Source organism: Herpailurus yagouaroundi, unplaced genomic scaffold (assembly GCF_014898765.1).
Source record: "Herpailurus yagouaroundi ecotype Mexico unplaced genomic scaffold, PumYag 162, whole genome shotgun sequence".
Lineage (NCBI taxonomy): Eukaryota > Metazoa > Chordata > Mammalia > Carnivora > Felidae > Herpailurus > Herpailurus yagouaroundi.
The window spans coordinates 25,909,379-25,933,761 of NW_024412403.1; the positions used below are offsets into that span (position 1 = coordinate 25,909,379).

The following is a 24,383-nucleotide window of genomic DNA, read 5'->3' on the forward strand; positions in this document are numbered from 1 at the left end:
TTCTAACATCAAAGGTTTAACAGGGCAAAGATGAGGTTTAACATGCTCTATAACTCCAACTTCCATTCATACCATACTTTAACAGTAATTTGTTTTCATCTTCATGTGCTGATGCAAACAGATCTATATTTTGTTCACTTAAAATATTTAGACAACACCCACGGCCATTCGTCAGAAACAAGAACTTTTTATTTAGTTAAAAGGAACACAGGGACATTTGAAGACCAGATAGTTACAAGTCTCTTGAGGAGACACAAGCATTGAAGAAACTAGCAGAAGACCAGAGGAGCCGCAGTTCACTCTCTCAGACGAATCCTCAACACGAACACATGATTGATCACTGATGCCCTCCAACCCATTTGCACACTAAATCATAGTTTCTCTCCTTCATGAAATGTCAGTGTGCTGTGCTTACCTCCACATGGACGGTGGTGACGACGCACCTGGTCCCAACCATAAGACCACCTTACATGCTAATGGAGGCTGAACAGAGCCATGGAAAACCTTAGGCACACTCTGCAGCTGCTTTCACTGCTAATCCCCACCCCCAAACAACTGTCTTTGTTTTGTGGGCAAGGGAAGGACCAACTCGATTCCAGAACCCCTTAGAGAGCTACTTGTGGTTATATAGGCAACATGTGAAGACATATGATTTATATTGTGTATGCCATTTTTTTGTTCTAGACGGAGTATAATATTGTTTATACAGCTATTAACAAAGTTATTACAAAATCTGTTGAATTTTAAACTAAAAATAATTGTAAGGCACATGTCTTGCACAATTGAAATTAGACAGTTCTTGCCTCTAAGTAAAATATTTGAGTAAATTTACACCACAGTTAATGAAATAGCTTCTTATTTCTGAAGAGATTTCCTAAACACTGTCTGACCCCAGAGCAGAGAAACTGAAAGAAGATGAACCATTTCTAGAAAAGAAACATTTTCTGTGGTAATTTATCTATGTGTGTGTGGATTCAGCTGAAAATAGTGATAAATTTCTTTAATCAAAACAGCATGTACTGAAAAATGAAACACCATAAAAATAAATATTAGAACAGTCCATTTTTATCAAACACTTATGTAAAGGTAAAATATTTTTGCACACTGTAAACTTTAATACAATTTACATTACGTGAACTAGATTACAACTTATGAAAGGTGAAAGAAACAAAAATAACTGCCTCCAACACATACACTTCTCTAATGTGTTGACAGCAATTTTATTTGCATGGTCCATTCCATTTACTTGAAGTTTGGGTGCATCCTTTAGCGATAAGCATGTCTCACTCCATTGTTAGCACAGCGTATTTTGTAAATGAAATAACCAACATATAAAAATTATTTTAATATTTGCCTCAAGGGGGAGCTTACAGTTCATCTTGCAGATCCTCTGAGATTTCAAGCCATTCCAAGCGAATGTTCTAGATGCCATTCCTTATGCAGATCCAGAATTCTAAAATTCTATTTTCTGTGCTGGGGCCAAGTCGATGGATTCTTATACTTCCATGCCACTTTCTTTTCTGGTGCTTTTTGAAATCCACAGGGTGGACTGGTTTGGGCTAGTTTTTGTTCTTCCTTTACTGAAAAACATAAGAAGAAGTAAGTTCAATGCCTGAGACTTATTACTGAAATAGGCATGTTTTGGTCCCAGGGGAGATATTGCAAACCCTTCTTATGAAAGGGTCTTTCTTCTCTCACCAGCACATCTACAAAAAATTCCAGATTATTCCAGAATGTGAAGATGGTAAATAGACCATGTAAAATAATGAAAAAAATAGAATGATCTCTGTTTGACACTTTGTAGTACAGAATTCAGACACATTCACACGCACACGCACGCACACACACACACACACACACCACAAATATGTCTGAAACAATACCAACAATTTTCATTATAATCACCAATAAATCTTCATTTTATTTGATAAGTGATTTTGAAATTTTGCTTTGTGGATATTCTTCCATTCACATATGCTGCATTGAATGCTAAAGGATTGAAACAGTGTTTTTGTCCTAAGTATAAAGACCTTCCTAATCACCATCCCTCAGTTTTCCTTTTTTATAGTTAAGTGACTTAATCCCTGAAAGTTTGGTTTGACTTCAGTCTCTGCAACCAATGTAGTTCAAAGTAGATTCAGGCCTTGATAACTTTGTTCTTCTAGACCTGAGACTGAACTTCACTCTCCTTGGACGTGGAATCTGAGCCCACATTTCCAGCCCCTGTATCAGAGTTGGCTGTCTCCTCACTCTTTCCATAAAATGGCCACTGCTCAGGCTCCTGCAGAAGTGCCCATTCCTGAGTTTATGTAAGTCATCCTCCTCTAGGCTACTTATCAAGATCTAGATTCCTTTGGGTCTAGTTTCCAGAGAATGAACCCTCACCTGGATCAAGTAACCACTTCTGGTCCCTTGTGTCATGCACTTCCTGCCCCACACAGACCTCCCTTCCCCCGCATCTGCCCCACTCCCCACAGGTACTGCATTCCAGTTACTCTCAGTGTAGGTGGGGAGGGCAGAACTCCTTCAAAGAAAGAAAAGAACTCTTCCTAACAAGCCTGACCAATACAATTTTATAATATTAATTGACTTCAGTTTAACTGTGATTTTACTACTAATAAAATATGTCCAAATTATAGGTTTTGGAGATTTGCTTCCAAATAAGTAAGATCAACACATCTTTATCTATGAAGTCATCTAACATGAAGGAAAAAAACAAATCAAGCAAAGTTTATAAATAACATGACATTTTTTAAATGGTAAATAAAGGCAGTTAAGTTATGAAGGTAACTTTTTTGTGTAGCATTAGTATTTCATTTAAGAGTTACTACCAGTTAAGGAAACAAGAGTTACTATTTTGAACATGACATGGAATGATATAAACCATCATGTGTACCAGATTGGAATTTAAACTTTCTGCAAGGCACTCAGATGATAATGGAGTTGAGTCTTTGATGAAGGTTCTCCTTGCTTTCCTGGAAGAAAGGAAAAGGGGAGGATCTAAGAACGAATGAATTAAGCACTACATCTAAGTCGGGCATCTGGAGGTACCCTACTTTGGTTTATTTTCTCACTCTGGGAATTTCAAACAAGTGAAAACTCCATAGATCTTCAAAAACCTGGAAGACTTTTGCATGAATAGAATCTCCACAATAATACACTACTTGGAAGAAGGAAAACAAACTTTAAAGAAAACTCAGTTATTGGCACTATAGTAATTTTTATTTTAGAGATGACAATGCCTGCATAATATTTTTAAATCAATTTTTCTTTTTTTATAAATGTTTTTCCATAGATAATAGATCTATCCATAGATATTATAGATCTATCTATAGATCTATATTATCTATAGATCTATCTATAGATCTATTATCTATAGATCTATCTATAGATCTATTATCTATAGATCTATCTATAGATCTATTATCTATAGATCTATATTATCTATAGATCTATCTATAGATCTATTATCTATATATATGTGTGTATGTATATATGTATATGTATGTGTGTGTGTGTATATATATATATATATAAACATTTTTTTTAGAGAGAGAGCATGAGCAGGGGAGAGGGGCAGAGGGAGAGAGAGACAGAATCTTAAGCAGGCTTCACACACAGTGTGGAACCCAACTCTGGACTTGATCCCATCACCCTGGGATCATGATTTGACCTGACACCAAGAGTAGGATGATCAACCAACTGAGCCACCCTAAAATCGGTTTTTCAAGCTGATTTGTTATTTACAGCTCTTCCTTAACAGTTTTCTGGGTTAAGGGGGGATTTATATCACATCCTTCCTCTACTTCTCTGCTTTTCACAATGACTAATCATCTTTTCATCTCGAGTCTTAGGACGTGAAGAAAGAAACGAGATATTTACTATCGTCTTTTTTCTGTACAAAATATTACAAAATTTCTAACTGTGCTTCACCTATATATTGGAAAACCCAGAGGATACAAAGTGTAGTATTAATTTGCCAGGCTTTATTTCTCATTACTCAAAATGTCTTATTTAAACAGCCTGTACAACACACTTTGGATCCTTTAAACAATTTATGTGAACCATTTACAGTTTATATCTATTTAATTGTTTCTTTCTAGGGTTTTTTTTACTTAGTGGATTCTTTATGGTCTATTTCAGAACAGATGAAGATAAACTAAAATCCAAAGAGAAAAATGACTTCATTTGCAGTCCTTCCCTGATGACGGCACTGTCTCGATCAGTTCTTATTTAAAATACTGACAAAGATGGCTAGTTTATTCTAGCAAATATGTTCTTATTTAAATCCAACATCTTTTCCTTTTTCTTTTAATATATATTTATATTTCATATATTAAAATGAAAAAAATTTCACCTCTAACTCAAGGGTATATGGCTAAATAGATATAAAAGAATACTCCGAAGAATCTTGCTGTTAAGATATATCATTTTGGCTGAAGATGCATACTAAAAGTGACATACTTTTACCATTGTACTTGATTTCCTCTACTCAGAAGACCCTTTGGAAATACACAAAAGCCTATGACTTAAATTTTTGAAAAAGTATTATAGAGTGCACTTACAAAAATCAAGTCTTGCATACAACTTGGGGTCAAGATTGAAAGGCTTAGCATTAATGCTTATATGTAAGAAACAAGAGTCAGTATAGAGTAGTTGCATATGTTGTAAGCTTACAAAGATTCAAATTTCAGATCCACCACCCACACAAGCTGTGAGAACCAAAGCAAAATTGCGTAACCCATCTAAGCCACCATCATCTCAACCGAAAAACAGAAACAAAAGGGCACCTACCTCATATGACTTGTGAATATTAAGTGAGGTAATGCATGAATCCTGTATTCAAGGCCTATCTTATTAGACTGGATACACGGGGTGTGTACTGACAGATAGGAAAATCAGAACTTTCTCTCTTTATTTTTTAAGTGGGAGTGGAGCCCCAACCTGGGGTTTGAATTCATAACCATGAGATCAAGACCCGAGCTGAGATCGAGTCAAACACTTAACTGACTGAACCACCCAGGTGCTCCAAAATTCAGAACTTTCTTGAGACAAAGTAAAACTATAATTTACACTACTATTTTTAAAGAGTTATAAAAACCTACATAAAACTTTTTAAGTTGTCTCTGCATACATGAATTATTTACCTTTTATGCAGCATCTGGAAACAGCAGGTTCCAAAAGCGACCAGTATCAATAAAAGCAGTGGGATCGTTGGTATAACAACATAGATTAGATTAGGAATTATGCCTACAGAAGTAAAACAGTCAGTAAAAAAGATGGCAGAGGCAGAATTCTCACACTAACATTATATAAAATTGCCCAAAAATTCAAGGTAAAATAAAATTATTATAATTAAATTCCAAATAAATTTCTTCCCAAAATATTAAATAACCTAATAGAATAATATATTCAGGTTTAATAAAAATTAAAAACAAAATCATATTTCACTGGTTGCCATGCTTCAATTCAGTGTCTATATTTCTAAACCTACGATTAAATCTACAGTTCAGATAGAGGCTAGTTTTCATAACATATTAATAATCTTATCTATCTCACTTCATTAATTCTCAGCTATTACTTAGGAAAACAAGCACTGATTATTAAAGTAATTGTTGATTTATTGGTCATATAATCATCCTAACCAATAAGGTCAGTGCCATGATGATACTTAAGACTTTGGGATTAAATCAAAATACAAAAAAATTAACTGATGATACAGTCATAAGCCAGAGACACAAGACCCCAGAAGCATAAAGACTTGATCTTAATTAAATTCTAAAATGAATCATTTTTTAGTCCTGTTCCATTACACAATATTAAGTATTCTTGGAAAAGTAAAAACTGCCACACTTCAGTCCCAAACAGACTAAAATGACTTTATTGAACATTTTTTCAATGTCATAAAAGGGAAAATATTCCTAATATAATTATTTACTAATATTTTTAGTTAGGTTTAGATGTTCTGAATGATTTTAAAATCAGGCACCTGAAAAGTAAAAAGCACTAAGGTTTAATGTCATGTTCATACAAGAAAAGCAAATTGAAAAACTATGCATTTAGCTAGCAAATCAAAAGTTGTCATCATTACCAATCTGAACAATTCTGTTCAAAATGGACCAGACTTAGGGGCGCCTGGGTGGCGCAGTCGGTTAAGCGTCCGACTTCAGCCAGGTCACGATCTCGCGGTCCGTGAGTTCGAGCCCCGCGTAGGGCTCTGGGCTGATGGCTCGGAGCCTGGAGCCTGTTTCCGATTCTGTGTCTCCCTCTCTCTCTGCCCCTCCCCCGTTCATGCTCTGTCTCTCTCTGTCCCAAAAATAAATAAACGTTGGAAAAAAAAAAAATCAAAATGGACCAGACTTAGACCAAACTATCCATTTTACTGTACAGCACGTCCTTTATTAACTAAAGATATATTATTATCTGAGGTCCAGTGATGGGGTATGCTTTTACCTACTCTTGAGCCCCTGACATGAAACTTCAAGCATTTTAGGATTCAGGAAATATTTTCGTTCCTTTTCAAAATACCATCATGGTCCTTTATACATAACAGTAAAGAAAAAGAGAAAGTATGTCCTACTCTTCCTCACATTTTAGATCACCTGTGGAAAGATTCTGAGACTCTGGCTCTTTGGCTCAATCTTCACAAAGCAACTAGGAAATATCAAGATTTCTGTCCCAAAATCACAGGACCATGCAAAAAGGAGCACCAAACTAATTCTTAGAGCAGTTTCTGACTGGGATTCAAATCCTAATCAGGGAATGTGCAATCTGCACTGGGATTTCATGATTTCTTTTGCAGACTGGTGTGCTCAGGACAGCTGGGTTGAGAGCTAATTATACCTACTCTGTCCACCCTGTTCACCAGTGATGTCACCTTGATAGCTTGAAATCAGCCATGGTGGGAGTATAATATAACACAGGAATCTACAAAGGCTACAAATCAGGCTTTTTCTTTTATATCCACTCCCACACTGGTCTCTCCCTAAACATTTACCAGCACACCACTGTCTGCCGGCCGCTGAATGTGCTGATGTACATCATAACGCTTACACGTTGTTGGGGAAGTTCCCTGTGAATCCAGGTTTCCATGTGGATTACTTGGTTTATTACTAGATACATCTACCTGAGGTGAAAAATCAAAAGGAAACAAAATAGATTCTTCTATTCAAAAAAACTAGCTTAGCATTATCTGTTTTAACCTAGTTCAAAAGTAAATTCCAGAGGCCAAATTTACTGCCCCCATCAATAAGCAATAAGAAAAGTTAGGGCTAACATGAAGCAGAGTTTAAAACTACAGTTTCTGCTCTTGATAGAGGAGTTAAAAACACATGAGTTCATTACCTGCTTCAGTAACAACCACATTTTGATGGGTATCTCCTGGCTGATTTGTAAAATACGTCTTTTCTACAGGAGAAGTTGGAATGATCTCTGTAAATAATAAGTACACACAACATATACAATGATAAAAAAAGAAATACAAATGTAGATGAAAATAAAGGTTTATTATAAAACAATGTAAACATCATAGCTTTTATTTCAGAGTAATAAAGGTACATGAAATTATTCAACTGTAAAGTCATCATTTAATTATCTTTGAATAAAGTATCCACTTGGTGAATCTTTGCAACTGGATCTACTTGGTGAATCCTTGCAACCCAAATCTGCATTTACGAATGAACAGCGCATCTATACTGATGACAGCCTGCTTTGGCAATAATGAAACCAAGCAGGTACAAAGAAAGGCAAAGAGAAGCAGGAAGTGGGAGCATAAGAATGTGAGACACTGGGGTTCCTGGGTGGCTCAGTCTGTTAAGCGTCTGATTTCAGCTCAGGTCATGATCTCATGGTTCATGGGTTCGAGACACTTGTAGGGCTCTACGCTGACAGCTCAGAGCCTGGAGCCTGCTTTGGATTCTGAGTCTCCCTCTCTCTCTGCCCCTACCCCGCTCATGCTCTCTCTCTCACTCTCAAAAATAAATAAACATTAAAAAAAATAATAAAAGAATGTGAGACGCTAACTGCAATTCAAAAGACAAGCATATCAGTACAATATTTAGATTTCTCCTTGCAGTAATAATCAGCAGATGACTACACGGATTGCACTGGGAATTGATGATTCAAGGAACAACATTCCAAAGCACATTTCTGTCCTAGAAAAACAGTGCCATACTTGGATTTGCTTTCGAGTAGTGTGTATTTCTTTTTAAAAAAACAATAATAAATTAAGGCTTGCAGGTTATTTCTTTCCTGGTTTTATGAGACAAGACCTCCCCAGTGGCCATGCAATTAAAAAGTGTCAAAATTTCTTACCATGATCTCATACTGCTGTGCCACCTATTTTTCCCCCTAGGGCACTGTTTGTTAAATTAACAGTTCAGTGAAAGTAAACTGAATTAGTAAGAAAAAAAACCTGTAAACTTGTCTTTTGCTTCAAAAATATAATTCTTTGTTTATGTTTGTCAAATGATGGAAAAGAAAAAACACATGCAACATTTTAAATTAGTTTATAATGTTAAGTTATTTTTAATACCATATTTGCTACTCTTTATTTGGCCACATAGTCTCTCTTTATTGGAAGTTTACCATACACCATCCTGTAAGAATATTTATTACCCTTGTGTACATATCTCACTCTAACACTTTAATAGCCTCCTGGAGGTTTTAGATATGGTCCTTTCCTACACTCATTTTTCTACAGAACTGAGGCACCTTATGCCAGTCGGTGCTCAACTGGTATTTGCTGAATAAATAATACAGATATTATTCTATTTATTAACACAGAACTGGTTATTTAAAAAAATTTTTTAATATTTTTATTTATTTTTGATAAATAGAGAGAGAGCATGAGCATGGGAGGGGCAGAGAGAGAGGGAGACACAGAATCTGAAGCAGGCTCCAAGCTCTGAGCTGTCAGCACAGAGCGTAACGCAGGGCTTGAACTTGTGAACCATGAGATCATGACCTGAGCTGAATTCGGATGTCTAACCAACGGAGCCACCCAGGCAACCCAGAACTGGTTATTTTTGAAAATACTCTTAAAAATCTTTAAATTGATGTAATTTCTGATTAACAAAATTTTAAAAACTTAATCCCATGTATACTATATTTAATGTCTAAGAACAAGAGTGCATAATGCAATTTTAATGAATACAAAAATTAGATTCAGCAGTATCCCCTTAAAAATGTCTTAGGAAAACCCTGACAGTCACAAAGAGTAGATATGTAACTCACAGAACAATAACAAAAAACAGAGAAGAGTGAAAAAGTCAAGTAGTGAGTTATTCAGTTTCTTCATTAATTACTAGGTTAATTGTTTATTATTTCAGATATCATTGGTCATATTATTAGATGGCATGCAGGGGCAGAAAGAGGAGATGAAGTTCAAATCACACAGTACTTCAGGTGTAACTGGAGAATAAAGTTCAAAATAAGTGGTCTAATTCACAAATTTTAATAAATCCCACTGCTTACTCCTTTAACCCCTCGCCACCAGAAATTAATCATTCTCCACTAAAAAAGCACTGACCATATAAGCAAGAAATTTCATCAAACCAGCATCTCCTAAAAACAAAACACTAAGCTCAAAGAAGGTTAACAAATAGAAAATAAAGATGAAAATATTCCAGTTAAAATAAAGAATAAAAATGCTATACACATAGTTATATATTTGTAACTATAAAACTGTACACGTGCATCAAAAACAAAAAAATACATAAAGGAATCTTATTCACAAAGCACAGGTTATTTGAAGATTTAGGTGGAATACAGAAGATAAAGAAGAAAATATTTTTTATCTTAAATGCTCTTTCCTGAGTAATATGAACCTAAATTACCTAATGTAAAACAAGTAAAGAAGATTCTGAGGTTGATAGTGTCCTGAATAATTTGGCAAGTATGAATGCAAAATAAAAGAAAATAGACACATGTACAAAGGGTCAAATAGTTTACCTAAAAGCTCAAAGAAAGGAGAAAAAGACGTTGTATTAAAGAATGCTCTGTAACATACTTTGTTGCATTCAAGTACATAGTGTCACAAATTTAAAACATCAGAGAATTTCAACTTTATATTTTTCCAATAAAAAAAAATAAAGACAAAGAACGTAAGTGCATAACAGATTTGGCTTTGCAAAGGCTTCTAGGATGGTAATGATGGATTTAGGGCTTTAAAGAATAAACTCACCAGGGATATAGAAAGCTGGCTAATATACTCAAGAGCAGGATAAATATAAGAGAAGGGTAAATCTAATCCAAATAATCCCTTGGGCTTTAAGGTCTTATGAGAAAAGGAATCATGTAATTTCAAGAGAATAATGGAAATAGCAGTACTTGATGGTAATTGCCTTCCATGAACACATTATGAGGTCAAGTAGACAGCCCCTCAAAAGATTTAAAATGATACTTCCCAACACTGAGGAGGAGAAAAACATCAAAAAAAAAAAAAAAAAAAAAAAAAAAAAAAAAAACTAAAGCCTAAGTATCTAGTTTGACTTTATTAGGTCATTAAAAAGAATTACTTTACAGAGTTTTTGCTGAGTGTCTACTTTTGGTCAAATTTTAATTTAGTCGATCTGTCCTCTTCACACTAATTCAAATTTACTATTTCAACAGGAAAACACACCAGTGTAGCTCAGGTCAATGCAATCTTCCCACGTGCTTCACAGGCAAGAAGGTGGAGACTTCAAACAAAAGCTATCTAAGGAGGTATGTTCCAAAGCATGACAATCATGGGAGGAACATGGCACAGGTCCCCACTTTTGTTTCCACTGCGGTTCAATGAGCCATAATCAGTCTGACTTTCACTGAGGAGCACATGCCAACAAATGATAAGCTAATGTTCCAGGAGAAAGTTGCTTTGTTCCCTTAAACTCACCAGATAATCACCCAAAGATCTGCTGTCCACGTGTGTAAATCTATAGGTGCTCTGGTGACTTATACCTACTTCACACACATTACACTAATTATTTAAAATATTTAAAAATAGATACACGTTCTTTGTAAAACCTATTTCCAAAACACTCTGACTTTCACAGAAAAATGTTCTTTTCTCTTAAAGACATGTCTCCAGATGTGTCTAGTTACTCCCTTCTATTTGACTGATTGGACAGTTTGCTCTAGAGCATGAAGTATAATTCAGTACACTGAGTGATATGACAAGGTACAAAGTAATTCCACGTTTCATAGCAGAGAAACAAAAGGATCCAAAGGAAGTGAAGCCTAAATACAAATAGTGAAGATAAAAATAGAAGCAAATACGCCCAACATCTGCTGTACCTCCTTACAGGACTTCCTACCTGGTTCATACTTGCAGATGTAATTGTGCTTCATGTTGCACCTGTCATCATTCCACTGGTAAAGGTAGGGCCCCCCCAGGCCTGGATTGGCTGTTGGTTGATGATACATCACAACACACTTTTCACTTCCACAGGAAGGTTCATCAGTATACCAGTTTCTGCAAACAGAGCAACAGGAACACCTCTAAGTGATTTCAACCACCCTATTCTTTTGGTTTGGTTTTGTTTCAAGTTTTTTTTTGTATTTAAATTCCAGTTAGTTAACATATAGTATCATACTAGCTTCAGGAGTAGAATTTAGTGATTCATCACTTACATGTAACACCCAGTGCTCATCACAAGTGCCCTTCTGAATATCCATCACCCATTTAGCCCATTCTATTCTGACATCCTCAACCAAGTAATGTCCATAAAGAGGAAGAAGCTGTTACCATAGAGATGAATGAGCCAGTTCAGCTGACTTTTGCACTGAGATACCCGAACCTCTTTACAAAAGCCCAGCACTCTCCTACAGTAACACTCAGTACGTCTGCAGATGGACCCCTTGTTGTAGAGTATAAAATTGCTGCTGTGGTACATGTAAGGCTCTATTTGGCTCCCAAGATTGAGGAGGAAGAAGGACCTTAGGCATTCTTAAAATCCAACAAAATAAAATCAAGCTCTTTGAGAACTGCTTCCGAGATGCCAGCATGTATGTAAGTCTCTTCTGTCACCAAATTTGTACCTCTCAGTACATATGTAGATATTTTCTGTAAATAACCTATTTCTTCCTCCATTATTTACAATTTGTTTAAAGTCCAAAGTCAAATCTGGTCTTGTTAACCTAGAAATATTTCTGCCTTCACCTAGAAATACTTGTGATTTTCATCACTAAAGGGTTTTGACTCTAAATACAATTTTAATTTTTTTCAATTTATAGAAATTATTTGAATTTAAAAAAAAAAAAAAGAAAACAAAACAAAACAAAACAAAAAACCCAGAAATCTCCCTCCTCCCTTTCGAGTCCCCCCCACAGCACACTTAACTCCTCAAGATCCCTACTCACCGATACTGGGAACTGCTTCCATCAGACCACTGGTAGAGATCTGGACAGGCACCAGATGTTTGCCCCTCTCCGTTTCGCCAAAGCCCTATCCAGAAATCACCATCAGAAATCCCTGTTCCTGGTTTTGTCAGGTTTTGCAACATGCTTTCTATTAACTTCTGTTCTGCTTCATTCTCCAGGCTGAGGAGGGCCCCCCCCTCGCTCTCACAAGCCAGGCGTGCCTCCTGAAAGCTCACGCGGCTGGACAGTTCGTGGAAGTAGGCCATTTTGTAGCAGGGATGCTTGAGGTCAGCAAAGCACACCTTTTGGCCTGGAAAAAAGATAGCATGCATTGATTCTTTGAACTATATTCATAATGCTACTATGAATTAGGATTAAAGAACCAATCAAGGGGCGCCTGGGTGGCTCAGTCGGTTGAGCTTCCAACTTCCGCTCAGGTCATGATCTCACAGTTCATGAGTTCGAGCCCCGCATCAGGCTCTGTGCTGACAGCTCAAAGACTGGAGCCTGCTCCAGATTCTGTGTCTCCCTCTCTCTCTGCCCCACCCCTGGTCACTCTCTGTCTCTCTCTCAAAAGTAAATAAATATTAAAAAAAAAAAGAACCAATCAAAACAGGATACACTCTCCCAAGAACGATTCCTCCATGGAATCATTTTATAGAGTTTATTTATTTTTTAATTATTATTATCAATTTATAAAAGCAAAATGATTCCCTGGTAAACTTGTAATATGAACTTTTAAACACAGGACTCCAAAACAATGTTTGTTAAGAGAACTCATGATTCTTCTGGCTTAGATACAAACCAATTACATAGCAAACGAAACTAGCAAAAGAAATTGCTTTTTCTTTTAGAGCAAAGAGAGCTAAAAGGTCAAAGTTATGAAAGAAAAATAATTCACAAAAGAACTTAATTTTTAAAACAAGTAAAAACCAATGTATAGAAGGTATCATAAAAAAGATACAAGGTGGCAAAATTTAAATTTTTTTTTCAACGTTTATTTATTTTTGGGACAGAGAGAGACAGAGCATGAACGGGGGAGGGGCAGAGAGAGAGGGAGACACAGAATCGGAAACAGGCTCCAGGCTCTGAGCCATCAGCCCAGAGCCCGACGCGGGGCTCAAACTCACGGACCGCGAGATCGTGACCTGGCTGAAGTCGGACGCTTAACCGACTGCGCCACCCAGGTGCCCCCAAGGTGGCAAAATTTAAGGTGTAAACATTTGCTTTTATTGTATATATCTGAAAGCAAATACACTGAAATTGAAAGTTAATAGAGGCCAGAATGAAGGTAACTCTAGTAATAATTAACTTATTAATACACAGCATTAGAAGTGACAGGAGAGATTTCTAGAGTACTCTTTGAAAAATTCTCATTACCAATTCTCTGAATATTTTCTGGTTTTATAGGACATGCTATGTGTGAGTGTCAATTGCTCAGCCAATGACCTCTCTTTTTACACAGGCAGCTCAAATGAGTCATAAACTCCAAATAAAATTTCCCAAATTTGAACTTAGAGAATCAAGTACTTAAAACAAACAAACAGAAAAGAAGTGCATTTTAAATATGAAAAAGCCAAATGGCTTAGGGTTGGAATAAACACATCAGGAAATAAAGGAGCTATTAAAAATCTCATCAGATGGGGCTCCTGGGTGGCTCAGTTGGTTAAGTATCTGACTTTGGCTCAGGTCATGATCTCACAACTCGTTGGTTCAAGCCCCACGTCGGGCTCTGTGCTGACAGCTCAGAACCTGGAACCTGCTTGGGATTCTGTGCCTCCCCATCTCTCTCTTCCTCCCCCACTCACACTCAGTTTCTGTCTCTCAAAAATGAATAAATGTTTAAAAAGTTTAAAAAGATAAAAAATAAAAATCTCATCAATTGCTAATTATTCTCAATTTCTATAACTTGGATAGAGAGCAGGGTAGGCTGAAATTTGTTGAAACTCATCTTTCAAAGATGGTTAAACAATGAGCTAAAAACAAATTAGGTGATAAATATTTAGCAGACTTGAGAACAAATTATTTTTCAGCTTTAGAGTCTCCATTTATGTATTAAACACACACCAAATAAAAATGACTTCTTCAAATTTATTATAAAAAATGCCCTATTAGACTGGTTGAGATTAATTCCTTTATGAGTGTGAAAGGGGTAACACTGAATTTCTTTTAAATTTTCCCTAAATTAGAATTTCATTAAAATCAAATCCAAATTCACTTAAATTTACCTTTCCCTACAGTTAATCTTAACTATTGCTAGTTTTATTGCATATTTCTTTAGGAATAAAGATTGGGGACCACAAAATGTCCAAAATCCATGAATAAATAAATAGAATAATCAGAATTTGGAAAGGAAGTTTAAAATGTAATTTATATTTATACTTGTATTTTAAAGGTTTTTATGAATTACAGCACTTAAGCCACCTATTCTGATATCTCTAAAGATTTTCAAAGTCAGTATATACATAAATATGTGTGTGTACATATATACACATATATACATATATTTTTAAGTCATATATGTGTTTGTGACAACAAATGAAGCTTAATTTTTGAGACTTCTTAATGGAATATCATCTTTTATAAAACTTCATTGTGTGACATCACTAGTTTACTTCTGCTCTAACAACGTCTGTGAAGACTTAAAGACACAGGCAAAGTTTGATTTAAAAAAATCTCTCAGAATCAAATTTCATACACCTCTACATGTGAATTTCACATTTGTCTACATATGAAGCAGAATGACTTCCTCCTAACTACACTATGGATGATAATAACATCAGGCCACAATAAATCCACATACATATCAGGGATATTAGAGTGTACGGGATTCAGCTAACTACCAGCAAGGGAAGTCCTATCGCTCTGTTGTTTAGATTTGCCCCCTTATTATCACCAGACATGTATGCCAAATGATAGACAATCTCCAGAATGACCAACCTGTTTCATTTTGTTTTTCATTAGCTTCTTTGGGTCACTTCTGATCTCTGCTATCAACTTTAAAAACCGCCACGAATCCCTCTCTGTCTGTTATTTCTTTATCCCAACCCACTGTCCATAGCCTCCACTGCTTTCTTAGTCTTTTTCTGTATTCAGTTTAGATTTGGCCTCAGAAAACAGACTATGAAGCATTTAATGTAAAATAAAGTCAAATTGTAAATGTAAAATAAAGTCAAATGCTAAGAAATTAAGGCATAGCTTTACTGCTTTCTTAAGATTCATCTTCATGAACATTATTCTTGTTGGGATTGAAGGTTTTTTTTCACTTGATATTTAATTTTGTGGCTGATGAAAAAAATTTGTCAGTAGCGGAGGGAGGGAGAGTTATTGTACTTAAACACTGGCTAAAAACTACAGCATTCAAACATTGGATTCTTAATTATAGTACACCACACTGAGTCAACATTGGTACCACATCCATTCTCCCCCAGAATCAGCAATTAATGACCTATGATGACACTCAAGTCAGGAGGGAGCAGGAATCCAGAGGCCATTAACCTCACAACGGTGTTTGAGTGATAGGCATTCAGTATCATGACACAAGCTGAGAACAGCCATCTAATACAATAGCAGTTGGAACAACGCAAGCACAACACCCAGTAGTCCTCTCTGTCTCATTAACTGTGATCCGGACCCAGAAGCAACACACTGAATAATATGAACAAATTAACAGACTTCCCCAACTGATTGTTAATGAAAATGAAAATGCTAGTATGATTGACCATAGGAAAATGGAATTAAAGAGACTTGAAGAGGACAAATTAGTCTCAGATAAATAATCCTTGAGAGATGATCATGGAAGTCCCAGTGGCTGATTCTAATACAATTATTTATTTTAATTTCTCCTAATTTATTATTAGATTTTGTGATGACTTCATTGTTTAAAATGGTTGTTCCTGATGATATTCTAAAAATGTCATGAAGCCCAGTGAGCGTTGTGCCTGCATTTTTAACGCAAGCTATTTCCATTTTCATCTCCTACATCCTTTACATATTTCTAAGTCTCAAAATATATCGTAACTGCATTCCCTTGAGTTTTCAACTTGCTCAATTTTTCACTCCAAGAACTCTCAGACTTGGATTTGACTCCAGCATTTCTGAAATATTAAGCTTGTCCAACAAGATTGTTTTGCAAGATGTCAAAAAGAAACCGACTTAAAAAAACAATCACCAGAAATCTGAAAGAGTAAACATTATTTATGTAACAAGGTTAGCACAAATTCAGAGGGTGCCTACATGGGATTGATATGCTAAAAGTCTCTGTTCATGATCTTTAATGTATTAAAATATAAGTGCAACACAGATTTATTTATGGTGAGGGGACAGAAATGATGGTAAGAATCAACTCATTTATAAAATATGATAGCACTTTGAGGGGCATGTGGTTGCCTCACTCAGTTAAGCATCCTCACTCAGTAGTGATCTCATGGTTCGTGGGGTCAAGCCCCACATCGGGTTCTATGCTGTCAGCATGGAGCCTGCTTGGGATTCTCTCTCTCCCTCTCTCTTTCTGCCCCTCCTCTGCTCATGTGCACACACTCTCTCTCTAAAAATTAATTAATTAATTTAAAAAGGTAGTAATTTGAATAAAATGCTTAAGAGAACTTTAGTGCAATGTGGAGATTTCTAACACCACTACGTGAGTCCACAGAGAAATAATGCTGATATAAGAAAAACCTAAGGTAGGGATTATATTTAAAGTAATTACTAATACTGCACAGGCCCGAGGTGGTAGCTGGCATGGCATTGTTTATGACAGGTATTCTCTCTTTAGTTGTGGAGGATGGAGTGGTCCAGGGTCGTAGGTGAGGGGGTAGAGACTGTGATGGCTGCACAACAGAGGGACCCTCAGGGGATCAGAACAGGGGCCAGGTACTAGAACAGGCAGATATTCACTCCAAAGTATCCACCGAATATCAGCTGTGTCCTCAGACATTGAATGGAAAAGTCACTAGCAGTTCAGATCTACCAAGTCTGTTTTCACAAAAGGATACACATACATTGTCCACTTTTACTACCGTTTATATATCATCAGTAAAGCTGACAGTGTGAATTTCTTTACATCCAATTCTATTTCACTACTGACTACGGCTTCTGTGTGCAGATTTGGTCCAAGCTGTAGCAAAACCAGCGAAAGCAGCTATTGAATGCTCACCACCATTTCAGATGGTCACATTTGGCTGTCATGGCAGTGGAACTCCAACAGCTGGGAAACAAATGTTGCCCTAATTCCCAGAAAAGTTCCATTAATACAAATCTTCTGGAAGCAACTTTTCCCACTTCTGTAAAGGCTCATCTTCCTAGAGAACCATTGAGATGACCTCTCTTCTCATTCTGTGAGATCACGTGGAGAATCCTTTTCTCTGATCTTTAAATGTTACATTCAAATAAAATCTGTCATTGACTGTTTTGAACAATAAGAATTCTACAAGCTTCCACCCACAACATCAACTTCCATCTACTTTTCTACTACCCATAAAATATTTAGATGAATATTCAAATAACCATATCACAGTGTTATTACACAAGGCAACACTGATACTAACAATAATTTATTAAATGTCACCTAGCATCTCCAAGGACAAACATCCTTTGATTGTTGTTTTATATACAAGCATGACAAAAGACTTTCCATCTAGGATTCTGCACCTGTTAATTTTATACATACATGCATACAGAACTACATATATCCACATGCACTTTTGTTTAGAGATAATTCTCAGGACTGCCTACTAGAGTAAACATTCCTATCACGGTCACAGCTAAGATTCTGCTATTCTATTATTCCCATGAATAGATAGTTTCGTCTTCTGTCATAGTCATGAAATTCCTTTAGAGCTAAATATTGGCAGTAAATGTTTTTGACCTTGATGTAAAAGTGGAGCCAAACTCATAAAGTTATGGCAGTTTACTTTTTTCTTTCTGAATATAAAGGATCTATGATTTAGTTTTATTTTGCTTATGTTTACTAACTTTCTGACAGTTGAGTCCTCTGTTAGTAAAGTAATAACATTTTTCTTATACCTCACACTAGCATCATATATTGTCAATATTGAGTATTGAGTTTATATCATAATTTTTAATAAAAATATAGAAGATATTGTATGAATTCCCATGGCTCAATCATGATCTACTTTTTGTTACAAAAAGAAAAAACATTGTACAAAAGAGGATCTACATGATAAATCTTTCCCAAAGCAGACTGACTGAACTTTGGACATGTTACCAGATCCCACAAAATAATTTGTTTTTCCTAATTCTTTCTTACCCCTCCTCAAAATCAAACTGGTAAATGGGTAGATCCCACATTATACAGAGTGACATGACCTCTGATAACAAGGTTATCTGATTTCTAAACTAAAAAGAAATTCTTTGAAGCATTCCGTGTTCAATATTACACCTACTTCTTAAGAGCTATTCTTTATTTTAAAAAAAAAGGTTTGTTATAATAAACTCTCATTTTTGTAACAGATTTTATAGTGCAATTAAATACATAATGTGCTATTATGAGTGTGCAGGAATCTATTTTCTTACATTAATAAGCAAACTCAAAACTGGAACCCTGGGTCATTTCGTGAATGGTGGTGCCAGCTTTGCAAGGTCCTACCTCTCCCACTGGGAAATACCACAAGCTTTGAGAAGGTAACGGGACTCCTTGCTCAAACTCACACTTATCCAACTGGGCCACCCAGGCACCCCTACTATGCATATTTAAAATTGAGGTCTAAATAGCAAATGGTAAACCAAGTAACTTTGTGACTTAAAAGTTCAAGCATTCAATCAGAAAGAACTGGTTTTGAATCCCAGAGCTATACTTGAATTGTAGGTACACTGGGAACATTACTTAAATGTTCCTGGCCTCAGTTTTCTTACCTAAAGGGAGCGTGGTTAGGAGTTCTAAAGAAATACAGATAAATAATAATAGCCAGACATTTATCAGTAGTTTAGCATGGATGGTCTCACTGCTAGCGCAATCCACACCTTTGGGTAAATTAGGAAAAGATGTTCTTTCCTGGTGATACAGGCTGTTGAGCTAGAAAAAGTAGTGTTTTCCTCTAGGTGGCCTCAGCTCCAGGCGCAGAACTTGCATACTGAGCCCCCTCTCAGCTTCTTGGGACATACCTCTGTGCATGACACAATCTGCACAAATCTTTTCAAACCCCTTGACCCTCCAACAATCCTGTGCTGTTGGTCGCATCACGTAGATCTCACCCTATTTTAAAAATGAGGCAAGGGGGCATAGAAAAGTTAGATAATTTGCCAGATTCACACAGCTCATAAATCAGGGTTGTGAATCAGGCAGTCTAGCCCCGCAGTCCATGCCTTCACCCTGATGTCTATGCTACCTCCATATATGTCTCAAATGTAGTATTTTTTCTAAAGTGAAATATTTAATGAATAAATAAAGGGACTGATGAATATACACATTATTCGGGTTTTCCTTGTTATAATTATTAGCGTTGATCTGTTATTGATTAGCACTGCTACTATATGCAAGGGTTTGTGCCTTGAGAGTTTGTTTTTCTGAGCAGCTTGTGAATTTTCTATTACTCTACAATTAGACATGGGATTAATATTGGGACATCTATCTCATATTTTCAAACCACATGCAGCCTTAGTTATTTTATCTAGTTCTTTCATTTTTCCAAATAAAGCAAAGCCCAAATGAATTTTTCCCAATTACAAAAAGTGTAACTTCAGTCAAATTGTCAGGCATGTTATATTACCAGTAATATGTTACCACAGTGAAAGAAACAATCCCGCCTGAAAGGTGTGTGCAGCCATCCACCTGTATGCCAAGTGCCTAGCACAGAAAGCTGTTATAAAATCTAGTGAGAACATCAGCTGGGTTTCCACCCTGGACCCCTTTATATAATACTACCTCTTTTTTAACATTAATGTAATAGATATTACCTTCCTCAGGAAGAAGAGTTATAAAAACAAAACTATAAAATAATGAAAAATAGCAGTTAAGGAGTAATGGCTACGATAGATGTGTAATTTATTAGATGACTAGTAATAAGATTAATGTGTTCCTTTCTTGCCCAATAGATACTTAAAGTAATTGCATCTCTGAAAACTGCTCTGTCATCACTTTATGCTTTTGATGATGTCATGCAATAGTACCACAGGCTGAGATATGCTCAGCAGATTTTTTTTGTATCTCCTTTGCTATCATAATAATCTATGGACTACTGGTCACCACCCAAGCACTTGCATAATTCTGTGGCATCTGCACAATAAAAGAAATATGTCTAAATCACCCAGTCTCCAATGTAAAATGCATGCCAATTTTAATGAGTTCAAATTAATACCTATTACATTTTTCTGCAGAAATTTGGAGGTACCATGAAATACACTTAGTGCCATTTTGCTGCATCAACAAATTGGGGATCACCGCTATGTGTACTAAAAAGAAAAAGCAAGAATTAAAAAAAATTCATTACTTTAAAACACTTAAAATGTTTAAAAGTATCCACATGCTCTTTAGACATATCTTCCCATCTTAGAAACCTGAGTTTTCAACACTTCTTTTTCATATGTATCCATGTCCCCATAAGTAAAATCCTCTTATCTTTGTCCTAAAGATGTCATTATCTACCAGTAAAGTCACAGAATTAAATGATTGTACTTCCTACAAATATTCTCTACACATCTGTGTTCAGCAACAAATCAGTACAAATCTAAGATCCTAAAAGTAGTTCACAACTTTGACTCATACATTCATTAAGTCTTGCATTAAATACTCTTTAATTCATGAAATTACTCTCGCAGTTATCTATTTTTATTACATATTTGTGCATCAGAATAAGCATGACCACTAACCTATAAAAACACTTAACTATTACTGCTTGATGCTATTAACCCTTATGGGACAGATTATGATTATGAAGTTTGAAATGTAATTTCTTATTAAAATACTTTAACTTCATTTATAAATAATGCTTTCTATTTTTAAAACAGTGATGTATTTAAAAGTATTGGAGAGTATCTTATTGAATATTTTAAAGTGCTAAAACGAAAATTTTTATAGAGGATTATTTTGCAAGTTCCTGTCTTTTTTCTGGTGAAAGTAATTATTTTGGCACACTATATAGAAATTACTAATAGCTGTACTGATATTTAGCAAATAGAATATAAGTATTTTCCTAATAATGGCCCCTGAAAGCTTCTTGCATTGGGCAGACACTCGATTGGAATTTTGGTAAATAGCCCCCAGTGGCAGGAAAAAGTTGATGCATACCTCAAAACTTAACACTAATCAGGCAGACAGTAGACCTACAACTTTCAACATGTCATGTTTTAGACTGTCTGCACTCATGCTATTATGGCAAAAATATATTTTTAAAAATTTGTCTTCAAAGGATAAAGTCACAAGTTTATAATGATCAAATTTTAATGTGATTTTTAGGGCCAAAGGCAATTAAAATAGTCATAAGAAAAACATAACTAATTGTTTTGATATCAAGTAAACATTATCATTTATGTTAAATCAAATAAATCATGTTCAGTTAATTAGAAATTTTCCAGATGTCACCTACAATATGCTTATAAATATTTAATAGGAAAACACAGCAAAAGGTTTGCAACAATTTATGCGATAATACAACACAAAATAAACTTCTCATCAATAATCTTTTAAGTTCTGTTTTTACTTTATATATTTCTTTTCCGCAAAGTTTATGGCATGTAAATAAGAATATGCCAAATGGATACTATTTAAGTCAATGGAGTGTTTCTATGTGTTTAAAAAACACCATATGCTAAAAGCCTGGTCTGTGCTGTTCATTTATTTGTAAGAGTAATTCTCATAAACACAAAGTCTGCCAAATATGTAATTTACACACTCAGGTCTATATAATACACTTTTTCTTCAAAGCCAAATTAAGGGGGAAAGGATCTAATGTTATGGCTCCTGTGACATCCTTACCTGATACTGTAAAGTTTTCATTTTATAAAGACTCTGATTTTCTCCTCCCCCACCCCCCATATAAGCAGCATGTATGTCCAAATGATAGTTCACAGTGTATTTAATTCCAGTGTCTCCAGAGGGCCAAAAGTTAGTGGAGAATGATTGATAACTAGACATTTAAGAATTATATTCTTAAGATGCAGAACATCACATATTGCTGAGGGGAAGATCAGCAACAATTAAGCTTAATATGTCAGTTTCTAAAGGTCTGGCTTCACTACTGATTAAGTACATGTCATTTGTCATCTATCTCTACCTCTAGTGACACCTGTTATACAGATGCACAGAATGTGAAAGGGAATTTGTGCTTTTTACATTTAAAAAAAAACAAAAACTTCCACACTTAAAGCACATGCTCACCTACATTCAACAAATATTTACAGAAACACTTTATTTTTTTTTTTCTGCCTCGACACTGTTTTCCAGAGTGGCTGCACCAGTTTGCATTCCCACCAACAGTGCAAGAGGGTTCCCGTTTTTACAGAAACACTTTAATCAGCATCTCAAGAAATTTCAATAAGGATGGTTATGCTCAAGTTTCCTGCAAGGCCCGACTCATTCATCCTAAGCTTTAGAGACTCTTCGTGTTTTAAGAGTCCTTGCCCAAAAGTAAGGAAGGGTGAATACGATATAAATTACTCAACAACAGAACAGAAGTCGAAGAAAAATTAAAATCAGAGCGAATGCTGGGAAGCTTGCCAATTCTGACCCATTTCCCTGACACTGACCCAATCCACCTAAATGGGCACCTACTGTGTGCATGGACCTGCGGTCATTACCATGTACACCTCTGCCCAACTCGAGCTGACTTCATTTTCTGAGAAGTCCCTAAGCTGGAATAAGGCGTGCAAAGGAAAGGAGTCTACAAGGATCGGTCAGTCCCCCGTTCTTCGTCAGCGTTCCCTGAGAACAAAGGCTGTGCGCCCGGGAGTCTGTGAGCGCCCCACAGCTAGCAGGTCTGGGCTGGGAAATCATCCGAGTGAACACCGTGCGCGTACTGAAGTCGAGCCAGACCAACAGGGGGTGACATTTCTGCAGTGGTTCTTACGGCTTTGGGTTTCCTCTGCCTGCTCCATGGTACCCCACCCCTTTTTGCAGGTGCCAAGCCCTGCCCGGTGGCCAACTCCCTTACAAAGAAGGTGGAAATTACTCCTGGAAAACGCTGTAGTGCTCATGATAAAGCAGAGCTCGCTTCACAGCTACGGAACCAGGCACTTCCAAAAAATTGAAACTTTTCTCTGTGCGTGTTTTGTGGGGGAGGGGAAGAAAGCGGAATACAATCTTTTCCCCCCACCCCCACGCCCCCTGCTCATCTCGGCCCCGTACCCTGCACAGGTTTCCAACCTCCAGGAGAGCCTTCATCCCAGGACGGTCGGTCCCGCACCACCCTCGTCCGCGCGCCCCGCGGTCCCCTCTCCCGGCTCATCCGCCCGACGGGCGGCCCCCCTGACTCACCGCTGACCACCCGGCGGCAGAAAACTCCGTGGCCGCAGAGCAGCGCGGCGCCCAGCAGCAGCCAGACCACGCGGCTCATCGCGGAGCGGCGACAGCAGCAGGTGTTGCGCGAAGCGAAGACGGCCTCTGCCCGCCGCGCAGCGGTAGCTCTAACCTCTGAGCCTCCCTGCCTCCCCGCCGGGCCCTACTCCCACCGCCGGAGCCCAGCTGGCCGGCCGCCTGCACTCATTGCCTTCGGCGGGGCCTGCAGCCAGGCGCGCTCGTGCCGCGCGCGGGTGTGATGGGCTAGAGCGCACCACACGGCGGATGCGCGTTGAAGGAGAGGAAGTAGAAGTTAGAGGGTCCCGCGTCCGCCCCAGAGGTGAAGCGGAAGCCCCGGGCTGGACCCCCGGGCTGGACCCCACTCGCGCCCAGTGCTCCTGTCCCCGGCCTCTGGCTAGCGTAGGAATGAGCCCGTGTGCCTAGTCCCGGCTCTCAAGGCGGCGGCGGCAGCAGCAGCGGCGGCGGCGGCGCTGTGCTGGAAGCGCGGTCTTATATACCCACATCCCAGGGTTCCAGCCCCTCTCGCTAGCAATGATTTTTAACTACTTCGTCTCTCCCGCTATGCGGAGCATCC

At 37.2% G+C, this 24,383-nt stretch overlaps 1 protein-coding gene across 2 annotated transcripts; it reads right to left on the reverse strand.

Moving 5' to 3' along the window:
* Positions 1-167: 167 nt before the first annotated feature.
* On the reverse strand, positions 168-24,383 carry CHODL (chondrolectin). Of its 2 annotated transcripts, XM_040484144.1 has the most exons (7): positions 23,768-24,383; positions 12,340-12,649; positions 11,295-11,452; positions 7,345-7,431; positions 5,148-5,250; positions 2,897-2,975; positions 168-1,580 (listed from the first exon to the last, which is right to left on the reverse strand). In XM_040484144.1, exons 1-7 carry the CDS (start codon positions 23,844-23,846, stop codon positions 1,578-1,580), a joined length of 819 nt encoding a protein of 272 aa, XP_040340078.1. In that variant the 5' UTR covers positions 23,847-24,383; the 3' UTR covers positions 168-1,577. The 2 variants fall into 2 exon arrangements, with proteins under 2 accessions (XP_040340078.1, XP_040340077.1); XM_040484143.1 differs by lacking the exon at positions 2,897-2,975 and having other exon boundaries at positions 23,768-24,360.

Bases quoted from the DNA above. Each gene is read 5' to 3' on its own strand.
- CHODL (XM_040484143.1), bottom strand. From the start codon at position 23,846: ATGAGCCGCGTGGTCTGGCTGCTGCTGGGCGCCGCGCTGCTCTGCGGC. The intron at 11,453-12,339 runs GTGAGTAGGGAT...CTCTGTTTGCAG, and splicing joins GGAAGCAGTTCCCAGTATCG to AAACTGGTATACTGATGAAC. The intron at 7,432-11,294 runs GTAGGAAGTCCT...TATTATTTACAG, and splicing joins CATCTGCAAGTATGAACCAG to AGATCATTCCAACTTCTCCT.